General features: G+C 40.4%; 1 protein-coding gene and 1 long non-coding RNA gene across 2 annotated transcripts in view; both read right to left on the reverse strand.

The window, feature by feature from the left end:
- The window catches only part of LOC118109968, a 33,864-nt gene extending 32,078 nt beyond the window's left edge, over positions 1–1,786 (reverse strand). Inside the window, exon 1 of the long non-coding RNA XR_004696880.2 lies at positions 1,642–1,786. This is a non-coding gene — a long non-coding RNA (uncharacterized LOC118109968). The remainder of the gene's footprint in view (positions 1–1,641) is intronic.
- Positions 1,787–6,048: 4,262 nt separating this feature from the next.
- Positions 6,049–10,911, reverse strand: morf4l1 (mortality factor 4 like 1). The gene is made up of 12 exons (XM_035157810.1): positions 10,735–10,911; positions 9,500–9,546; positions 9,341–9,408; positions 9,153–9,239; positions 8,543–8,620; positions 8,408–8,433; positions 8,154–8,245; positions 7,892–7,993; positions 7,705–7,793; positions 7,418–7,590; positions 6,599–6,683; positions 6,049–6,509 (listed from the first exon to the last, which is right to left on the reverse strand). Exons 1-12 carry the CDS (start codon positions 10,772–10,774, stop codon positions 6,425–6,427), a joined length of 972 nt encoding a protein of 323 aa, XP_035013701.1. The 5' UTR covers positions 10,775–10,911; the 3' UTR covers positions 6,049–6,424.
- Positions 10,912–11,688: the final 777 nt, after the last annotated feature.

Here is an 11,688-nt window from a genome sequence, read left to right on the forward strand (position 1 = left end):
AAGCACAAGACCAGCCACAGGTCACTGTTTAAACTGTCATCTAGTGACAACAATGTTTTCATCAGTGTTTTCCTTTAGCAGCATTGCACAAAAACTACTTGGACGGACTATCAGGAAACCTGGTAGAAGGTAGTATGGGTCACGAAGGAACCCATTAAAGCTCAGTGGGTTATTGATCGATCACTTAGAACAAGCAGAGCTGCAGAACAACAGGAGCAGAACATGTGAGAGCAGTGACACAGACCTGGGCAAGTGACAGCATGTGAGAATACAGCAGCTGGTCTCAGAGAGTTGTAGCATTCAAATAGTGACGAAGAGCCTAAACTGTACGTACAAGGTGCTGCAAGTTCACGGCTATACTGCTAACTTCTAATAGAGCCTCACCCATATTCCCCTATATACTGATAATAGGGAATAAAACTGTCTGACACCGTTATATCAGCCGATATATTTACTACAAAAAGATTTAGCCGTGATTTACAAAGAAAAGTAAATGATGCTTGATACTTTACAGTTTAACCATCAACTTTAAATAAAAAGAAAACTCAAATACAACCAAATATATAGAACATGAATTAAAACACTTTTTGTTTAATTTGTAAAAAAACATTTTCATATCAGCAAACATAAACGCTGATAGCACATGTCTGTGAAAAGCTCTCATAGGATGATTTTTATCGGCCAGCCTATAAATCAGTCTGGCTCTGCCTCTAGAAATCCTCGAGTGCTTGAGGCCTCTCTCACAGATGATCTGAGCCACTTTCCCAAAGGGAATTACTTTGGGGCCATTATCGCAGCACTACTGACAAACGTGAGTCTCAATCCGTCTGTGTTAAATCAGATTTGTGAACGTGTTAAAGAATCTCCAAATGTGTAATGAGATTTGTGAATGTGCTCATGGATCTGCAAATGTGTATTTAGAATGATAGTGTGTGTGTGTAATCGGATTTGAAAATGTGTAAAGGAAATATCTTCAAATACATATTCAGATTGTGTATTTATATCTGTAAATGTGTAGCCAAATGATAAACGCGTTCATGGAGATGAATGTCGGAAAAGGATTTTGCTTCAAGAGCTGAAAATACAAAGAAGTCATCAGGTTTCTGCTCAGGCGGCTTCTCAATTGGCTGTTTTTTTCTGTGACTTTTGCTGAACTTCTGCCGTGCAATGCGTGGAGCGGTCTGCAAATATGTGAGGAGATTAATCTTTGTTTTCAGGAGCTGCAGCCTTAATAAATTACCCAGAGTTCATAGCATTGTGACATGGATAAACAAAGCATCACTTACTCACTTTGCACTTACACCACTCAAACTTACATGTCTTGCTCAGAGGTGGCATGTGTGTACCTGCTACTGTTGCCTGATTAAATCATCAAGTCAAATTAGGGTCATTAATAATTTGAGTTTGTGGAATATTTCAGTCAGCAGTTGTTTAAATACAACATTTTCTTAAACATAGATTAAATGTGATGACCACAGGGAGACAGTAACATCTGTATCACATGGACTTCTCAGTAGAAGCAGGATTGTAGAGCTGCAGAAGTTTGGGACAGAACTTGATAAATGAACTCTGCTGAAGATCTCAACATTAGATCTTTGGTTCATTTAGCTTTAGCCTGGACGAAGTTTTGTGTGAACTCACCTGCAGCAGCTGCAACAACCGGAACAGACGCGATGATCCCGGTGCTCCCAGTCCAATCGGAGGCAGGGGAGAGGTGGGTCTTGGGACAGTTTGGCTCCGTCTGATTGGATGGTCAGTGAGCAGGGCACTGATTGGCTTGTCAGGTATAAATTGAAACCAACAGCATGGTTAAGGACCGGAAGTAAAAATCCCATTAATTTCGGGAATAGAAATATTGTAACAATTCAGAGGTAAACTCACCACAAGCTACGAGACTGGGAAACGATGTTTTATGCTTCTGTAGAGGCCACAAGTCTGTATGATATAAACCAGTTTTAAGAAAAACGTGTTTTATTTGCAATGTCAACAGGAGTAGTGCATTACCCACAATTCCCAAGTGCAACAGCGACGTCTCTGATTGGTGAAGCATACTGTTACCATGGAAATGATTACTACAACCGGGAAAATCACGTGTCCTTTTAAAAATAAACTTGGTTAATTAGCAAAATAAGCAAGCAATAACAAACAGAAATAAATAGATCTACAATGCCAGGGAGTATTTACACACGTTAACACAAACAAATGAAAACTGTGTTAAAGTAAACAGATATAACTAATAAAACAATTACTCATATTAAAATTATATCAATATATTAAATTTGGTGCAAAGATTGAAGGTTTTTACTGCTTTGCTATTAGAGGAGGTAGACAATGAACTCCTATAGAACCCTGCTTCCCTTTTAAAAACACAAAAATAATTTCTTTTTCAGTACGTTAGAGAAAAATGATGAAGTTGCAAAGAAAAAAATGAAAACAAAAAACCTGACACGTGTCATGCTGCCTGTAGCATCATCTAGCATGACCGGTTTGGCGGTGGGTCAGTGATGTTCTGGGGAGGCATATCCTTGGAGGGTCACACAGACCTCTATGTCATAGCCAACGGTACCCTGACTGCTGTTAGGTACCAGGAGGAAATCCTCAGAGAGGTTGTCAGAGCTCTGTGCAGTGGGCCCTGGGTTCCCTCCTGGTGCAGGACAATGCCCGGCCTCATGTTGCCAGAGTGTGTCGGCAGTTACTGCACGACAACCTGGCCCTCACGTTCCTCTGACCTCAATCCAATTGAGCCCCTAGGGGACGTTATGTATCAGTGCATCTGACGCCGCCAAGTACCACCACAGATGGTGCAGGAGCTCACTGTTGCCCTGATCGAGGTCTGGTAGTAAATCCCCCAGGACACCATCCGCCGACTCATCAGGAACATGCCCAGATGTGGTTATGAATCAAGCCCTCAATGGGTTGATGATTTTGGTTTCCACTGACCGTCGTTACATAATTTTGTTCTCAACAAATTAAACAATGTCCATCAGTAAAGATTTTCAACTTGAATAATTAGTTCATCAATATCTAATGTGTGATTTAAGTATTTTTGGGAGCAGTGTATTTTAGCCATAGCTGGACGACACGAGTGATGTCACAGTCTGCTTTGACCCAGAATGAGACATTTGTCCAGCTTCTAGATTGATTGCTATGAAATGTTGTGCATCCAAGATTCCCAGTCAATGAATCCTACTGAAAGGTGAAGCCTGGACTCATCTCTAGTGCCACACTGAGGTTGACATTTCAGAGTGAAATTACAAGGAGCGACATTCAATTTATAAATGATATTTAAGGTCCCCGGAGGAAGCACCCTTTGGTGATCCTCTGTTTCCTGTGGCACCAGGTTCAAGTTTGAACTTACCCTTTAGAGTTTTATGACTTTGAACACAATTTGGTCCCAGTTTCCAGGTGATGCTCTGACTTTTGACTTAGTGGCACAGTACAGTTGCTTTCTTCTTATGTTTTCATCCCTGTCCGATTGTTTGATGGTACGTTTGTTTGTTTGTCAGAAAGTTTACACTAAAACTACTGGACTTGGACTGATTACCACAAATTTGCCGTTGAGGGTCAGAAAAGAACCCATTGCCTTTTGGTGCTGATCTGAATCAGGGGGCAGATCCAGGACTTTTTTCCCACTTTCTTTTTCACAATCATGGATCTTTATGGAAAAAAATATCAGGCACATATTTTTAGGGAACTGATGAGTGATGAGACACTTGAGTCTGTGTCATTTGGTACAGTTTGATTGAATTTAAGGAGACAGTTGGGCCTCGGCAGAGTTGTGGGCTCTACTACTGAGTGTCATTCTCTTTTCAGTTCATTAACGAAATAAATCAACAACATTTGGATGGTTTACTGTGACATTTGCTTCAAACATTCATGAATCCCAGAGAATTATTTTCAAGTAACTGTGATCCCCTCACGTTTTATTCATACACTTTTACATACAGAAATGCAAACTGATAGTGATAAAGTATATAATTAATAAAACATTTACTTATATTCAAATTATATCAACGTATTACATTTTTAAAACAAAGATTGAAGGTTTTTACCACTTTTCTATCACAGGAGGTAGACAATGAACTCCTACAGAACTCTGCTACCTTTTTAAAAACACAAAAAGACGGCAAAAACCTAAAATCTAAAAAATTCCAAATGAAAAGTAAAATAAAAAAACAAACGATGAAGCACAGCTGACGCATGATGCGGTTCACAGCTGCAAAGTCAGTTGTTTTTATTTGGGCCAGAACCAAAGGCCTCTGCTCCTTCATAAAAATCCTGAACGCGTTAGGCGGCTGCTTGATGTACGACCGTCTGTTGTCCTGCTCACGCTTTCTGTTTCTATGGATAAACAGAACAAGAGGGAAAATTGCTACAATGTAAAACTGTGAGGTAAGAAAAGAACAACAAAGTCAACTGGGATCTTGACACACAAATAAATATAAATGTAAGAAATTTGACTGTGATTGGATTATGAGTCTGGTTTTGTTATGGTCTCCCAGTTGGTGCCACAGATGATGAACCAGTCGGGTGGACTTACTGTGTAATGCGGGCGTTTGCAGAAGGATTTCGAAGAAGCAAAAGGAAGAGCTGTCCTTGGTGGATACCCATAAGCCACCTTTCCATCCCTGGATAAACACAATCAGACAGATACATTAGATAACTGAAGTGTGTTTGAAGATGCAGAGGCTTTATGTGTTTATTTACATTTATGTGTGAGCGATACATACACAAATCCAACAGGAACCAGGTTCTGCTCCAGGCCTTGAGGAAGTCTCACTGTTGGAATGTTTCTGTACTGGAGATATTCCAGTTCAGCAGGAATCCTCCATGGCGGCACCCAGCTGATTGGAGCTTCTCCATCCAGTCCACACAGAGCGCATCTCTGAGGGTGGGGGACAAAACCGTACATGGCAGGGACAGGAGGTAGAGGATTGGGTGCGCCTCGAATAACCTCCTCCATCACTGCCTCATATGGAGGTGGAGGCTGGTATGTCTCCCAAAACATTTCCTCCATCAATACCTGGGCTGTGTGCCGCACCTCATGTGGAGGTGGAGGGTTTCATGTGTCCCCAAATATTTCCTTCATCACTGCCGGTGCTGTGTCCTTCACTTCAGGTGAAGGTAGAGAATTGGATATGCCTCCAAATATATCCTCCATCACTGCCTGGGCTGTGTCCTGCACTTCCTTCCACGCCATCTCCGACAACAGTCGGAACTTAACTGCTCCTCTAATAACAATGCATCCTGGCCGGGTGGCCTACAGACCACTGCTAGCAGCCTGAAGTTGTGTGCTTTTGATTTATATGTGAAATAATGCAGAGCATCCAAGCTTTTCAATTTCCATTGGATGAATGTCAAATGTCATTGACTCAACTGCATTAGCATAGATGTTATTTGGATATTATAGGTTCGTCACTTTAGTAACTGTAAGCAATAGCATTGATTTATTTAAGATCTCAACAATGTTATTCCAATGACATCCCCGGCAAAACATTTTGTCGCGTCATTTTACACCGACGACTACCGATGACGTAACGGCTCCCCTGATCCAGGTCTCGGAGGAGATCCCCAGGACACCATCCGCATACTCATCAGGAACATGCCCAGATGTTATCAGGAGTGCATACAGGCACACGGAGGCCATACACACTGAGTCAGCCTATGATTTCAATTTTTTACTTTGATTTTCTGTGTTCCGAATCAAGCCCTCAATGATTTTGGTTTCCACTGACTGTTGTTACATCATTTGTTCTCAAAGCATAAATATTTAATATAAATAAAAATACAAATGGTCACAAGATAAATCAGAGTATACATCATGCTTGTGCAGCTATTCTTATTAGGAGTTTACATTGACTTGGAATTCATTTTGGACAACCAAACCAAAACCTTATCCCCTTAACCAGGACCTCAGAAATTAAGTAGTCTCATCAGGACTGAGCTTTGGTCCCCATGAGGTACACTAGTCCTGACAAGGTCTGTGTCTATGCTTGAAAAGGTCCTGAAGAGGTAAACTCAAAAACTCACACACAAAGACAGACCAACTAGAGAGTGAAAGACTTTTATTAGAAAACGATGACAGCCTACAAGACAAATTTAGCCAGCATCTGCACAGGAAACAAAATAAAAACCAGGATGAAATTCCTTTTCACGAGATTTTGGAAAACACCGGGCAAAACAAGCATCATAGAAACTAAAATGTGGTACTGAAAAACATACCAATACAGGAAGAGTGTACTCAGCAGCTTTCCACATGAAAGAAAATACAATTTGTCCAGGGATTAGTGTGACATCTTGCTCTGATCCTTCCTTAATAAATCGACAGATCCCACACAATCCGCTCTCCGAAGGCTGTTTGTAATCCCGTCCTTTCCACAGTCTCCAAACTTCCACAAACAAAAGGCTCCTAAAATAAAAATCCTTAAACTGCCTTGCGGTGGTACTCTGGAGGGGCAACTTCATAGTCACTTGCATTGAACAGCGTCGCCGAGTTCTTTACAAGGTACCTGGAACGGAGCAACATTTAACTAATGTTTGCTGCAGATGAATCAATACGAGTTTTTATTCACAGCTTTGTGAAAGCTTGAGTACTCACTTGAGAAAGTCTTGTAGATAACTGAGCAGGAGTGCAAGGCTCTTCTCGTCCAGCGGAGTGTACGCCAGCATGGCTCCGATTCTCACTTTCAAAACCAAACAAAAGAGTTTTACACACCACACAACCGGTAACCTTTATTCATAATACCTTTCTATTTCCACTTCACTGGTTCAATTCTTATAAAGCAGCGCAGAACACAGGTCATAAAGCTAAAGAAATGTGAACATTGATCTTTTCAAAATGAAGGTAAAAGCAGCTACAGGCTGCAACTCGCGTTTCTGTTCTATGTACAACAAATAATTCAATAGCAGGTTAGGAAGCTGTTCTGTTGGCTTGAAATGTACAACAGTTCAGATTTTGTTTTACATGTCCATCTCATTGAAGCCAGTGTTGATTTTCTAAATATGAACCAATTTTTAAAAGTTTTTTTTGAGTCAGAAATCAAGATCGTGAGTTAAACATCAGAAAAGATCCCTGTGTCTAAAGAGGCAGAGATCTCATTGCAGATGTGGTATTTTATCCTGTCAGATTGGAAGCTACGGTTTAATGCTTTTAAAGCTTAGATGAGGGTTAGGTAGCGAGCTTGAGACTTAAGGCTGAGTGTCAATTTACATCATATCAAACAGTGTCAACTTTTGATACCCGAGTGCATCTGGATGAGAGGGTAACAGAGGATAGAGGGAAACGTGAGTCCACACTTCAGGTCAGTGGGTTCACACGAAAGCTAAAGACGAAGAATAGGTTAACTTGATTCTACAGCGAGAGGCAGGGGACTGGCAAGAAGAATGTTGTTAAAAAATATTGCAACAGTGTTTGTACCGAAGAGTCTGAGTAGATGAGGAGCGCCATAGATCTGAGACATGGATGTATCCGTGTGATTGGCCAGGATGTCTGCATACTGCGGCCTCTCAAATTTGTAGAGAAGTTGTGTCCCCAGCATGACGTTGAAATATTCCCGGATACCAGCAACCACTTCGTTCACAGCAAACTCCCTGAGCGGTGAAAAGAAGAAAATGTTTAATCTTTACAACACAAAGAACTGGGAAATGGAAAAAAGAAGGTCGCATGTTTTGGGATTTCAGAATGTGAAAAATGAGTATTTTTACTTGCTGTCAGAATTTCCTCTTGATCTCTTGTAATTTGCATAATCTTCAAGAACTGCATCAATGGACTTTTTGGCAGGTAGGTGGAAGAGCTAACAACATAGAACAAAGAGACAAAATGCACATTATGTAACATTAATAAATAAAATGCTGTGAAAACGGTGACATCTTTAAATCACTGGTTACTGACCTGTTTTTGCCGTGTAATTAGGTCCCAGTCATCCACAAGCCACGGTTTCAACTCCTCAGGGATTTTTACTTTAACCTCCACTCGATTAATGAAGGTTTCCTCCTGAACAGATTTCAGAAATTAGACTTTTTCGAGCAAGTACATATTTAAGCATCTTACTCAGATACTTTCAGTGCAGCTCAGTATCAATTTACATTAAAAGGGCAAATTAAAAGGAACCACCAACCAAAACAATAAGAGGTTAATAGATTTGTGAACTCACACTTTCAACAGTCGGGTCAACACGTGCCCTTTTCTTTCGTGGAGGGTGGGTTGGGTCTCCTCCTGAACTTGTCCCTTCGCCTGGTCCAGGAGCTTCACAAAGACAAAAATAATTTACTGTAATTAAATTCATAAAAGTTTTTTGCTACACCCTGTTATGACTGTAGAAACATTTGTGCAATAAACTTGTAGAATATATTTTGGAGGGTTTTGGTTTATGTGTTTTAACAGTGTCAATTATAATTGTATACTTACTCTTCTGTTTGTTCTTTTTGGTTTTCCTACAAGAAAAAAAAAAAAGTATTAAAGTGACAATAAAAAATTAAATAACAGGTATAACACATGTTAAACAGCAGCTGACAAATAGAATACCAAATGACTTGCACTCACACATCAGTTTTCTGCGATGGAGGAGGTATCTTCTTATTCGGTGCAGCTCCCCTCATTCTTCCTTCTACATAATGGTCTCTAAAATAAGAAAGCAAAAATTGCATTAATTCAAAATATACACAGAAAATTGTGTGAAGACAGTTTGTCTTTCACATATGAAGAACGCAGCAGGAGATTGTCCGGATCAGACATGTTCGACATGTCAGACATCAGACAAGTCGAGCGTGCAGGAGGTAGGACTTATAAATTCCACTGCAGAAATCACACGTTTTCAGTTTACAGCACACCGACACCAGTGTCAGCTCTTATAGAATCTCATTCGCTTCTACGTCAGCATCTCCTATGTTTATGGCTCCTCTTCTTCATTCTTAGATATTTGTTTACGTTTTAAGATTTGCGTCTGTTGCATGTTAGAAACATCATCAACACGCCAACTTACTCACTGTCAAATTTCCGGACATTTTCCTGCTGTATTCTCACTCACCACATTATTACATTGTTCTACTGAAATTTGATTAAATGTATTATTTATATATTTATGCATTGGCTCTGTGGAGCTCATAATTAACTCTTTACTGCATGACATTAAAAAAAAAGAGACTGCACTTACTGATTGGCCCTCTGAAGCTCTTTCTGTTTCTGCAGATTACTGTCCACATACTTTAGCACTCTGCTTTCAGGAACCCATTCGTCCCAGCTGGAGCAGAAAGAAAATCCAACAAAGGACGAAATCAAGCACTTGTGAAATCTTCACAGTGCGAATCTTTGAGACTTGATTTAACTGAACAGAGAACTTACTTTTTATTCCAGCCGCTGTAATGAATAAAGTATTTGATCTGTTTTTCCTTGATGTTTATCTTCACACACTGCAAAAAGAGACAGGATTGGCTGTTAAAAAAGGAGAGGTCAGAGACACAGAAGATGATCACGTGATCAGAGGTTACCATGTCAGCCTACCTTAGCTTCGTAGAGCAATGGCCCATGAAAACACAGCACTCTTTCACCTGCACACAGTGGTGGTCAATTAAAATCAGCATGAGAGGAAGCCAACTACACTACTTCCACATACACACATGCTGAACGTTCATTAGAGGTTTCGGATTAGGGGAACATAAACAATTCTCCTAAAAGCCTTGGACGTCAGCCAGAACATAAGCCTTTAGTCAACCTGTGGTATGAAGTGCAGGCCTAGAAAAGGTTCAATATTTATTACATTTTATAATTTTGTCATGAAGCCAAATACAGTACATTCAAATAATAACACACGAGTAAAACAGAGAAAATGCTGACATTTCAGAAAATGTTTAACTCACTGACAGTTAACTGCATGTCCAAAGTCCAATCAATAATTAATCATCTCATCATTTATTTACATTGCACCCAGTTAAACAGAATGTGTTTCCGTTGAGACAGTCACGTTACCTCGAGGCTCAACAAACACTACATCCAACAGCCTCAGAAACAGGAAGTGTATCATGTACATTGGCTTTAGAAATGTGCTTTTCTTTTTGATACTATTAAAGCAATCAGCAGTGACTGAAAACATCAAATTACTTAATTGATATGCACTGTACCTGTCTGGATATTAGTCTGTATATATTGCTTGTATGTGTTGACTATAACAAGTCATGTGTTTTCAAAACTGGCCAGAGAAAACTGATGGAAATTATTCATTTACAGTCATTTTGCTGTTGATTAATGACCATTGTCATTAATGAACAAGAAATGAAACGGTCCACCCTCGAACCTTGTCTTTCCTCTAAAAGGTTAATTGACCTCTCGGGGGACACGCAGGTGTCCACCGTGCTCTCGGTGTCTCTGATAGAGAGCAGCAGTGATCTGTATAAGAGAAGAACTGCGGTGAGCCCGTGAACACCACATGAATGATGCTCCAGCCTGGAGCTAGCTGACCACAACATGGCTGCAATCCGGAGCCCAGGCTGCGCTGCTACCGGGCCGCCGCCGCCGCTGCGCTGTGTTGGGGAGTTACACACTCAACACGGAACCAATGTGGCGAACAACCGGGACGAGGAGCCGCTTCGTGGGCTCGCATCAACAATGAAAGCTAACGGCGCTAGCTGCTCGGCGGCAGCGTCACTGTCAGCTAGCGGCTAGCCAGCTAACGTTCCCAGCGGCCGCGGCTCTGACAGAGGGCGCGGAGCCAGCCGGGGAGGAAACAGAGAGGTTGTTACCTTCTTGAAATTTAGGCTTCGGGTCCTGTTTCGGCGCCATTCACGGATTAAACTAACAAAATATGGGGAAAATCGCCAGCTCCCATTCCAGTCTGAGACGGCGCCGCTTTCTACATACGTCATGACCAGCGAGGTGACGTATTAAAACTGCGACGTGAGATGCGACCTCAGGGAAACGCGCTGTGATTCAGATCGAAGCTCTTACGCATTTTATTTCCCGCAATTTTTCAAGTTTTCTTTGGGTATATTTTTTTAAATTTTGACTTCTGAAAAGAACCCAAAGGAACATATGGTGTCCACAGACTGTACGATGATGTCATTATGTCAAGTGAAGTGTGTTTGCAGGATAAATATAAGGAAATATAAGACAATACTTCAATAAGTTTAGCTGTGCAGTTTGTTGATAGATTGAGTTGATGATGCAGATTTGTAAATGAAAAAGTTCAACATCTATTTAAAATATGCAACTTTATTTCCTGATTAGATTTCTAACCCCTGTTCTCTCTCTCTCTTTTAATGCATTTTTATCATTTTGTTGTATGTTCATGTTTTGTATCTTCATACTCAGTCTGGTTTTAAATACTATGTTTGTATTGACAACTTATTGCCTTTAAAAAAATATGACCAATTGCAAAAGAAACACCTAAAAACGGAAAGGACTTGCCTCCAAATGAAATGTATGAAAAGAAAATAAGACACCCTTGTAAATCTATTTGTACTTAACATTGTGTTCAATTCCTCTGGCACAGATTTTAATTAGAGTTGTTTTTTTTACAGAAGTAAGAGGAATGTCCTGGCTAAAAATAAGTAGTAAAGCCAATAGCCAAGTCAATACTAGTTTAGATGGTTTTGATAAATTGAAGAAATTCAAGAAACTGCACAGCTACTATAAGGCTGCAAAATGACTAATTACCTCTGGTCTCAGGATATTTTACCATGAACTACTTCAGATAG

This window comes from Hippoglossus stenolepis, chromosome 5, assembly GCF_022539355.2.
Source record: "Hippoglossus stenolepis isolate QCI-W04-F060 chromosome 5, HSTE1.2, whole genome shotgun sequence".
NCBI lineage: Eukaryota > Metazoa > Chordata > Actinopteri > Pleuronectiformes > Pleuronectidae > Hippoglossus > Hippoglossus stenolepis.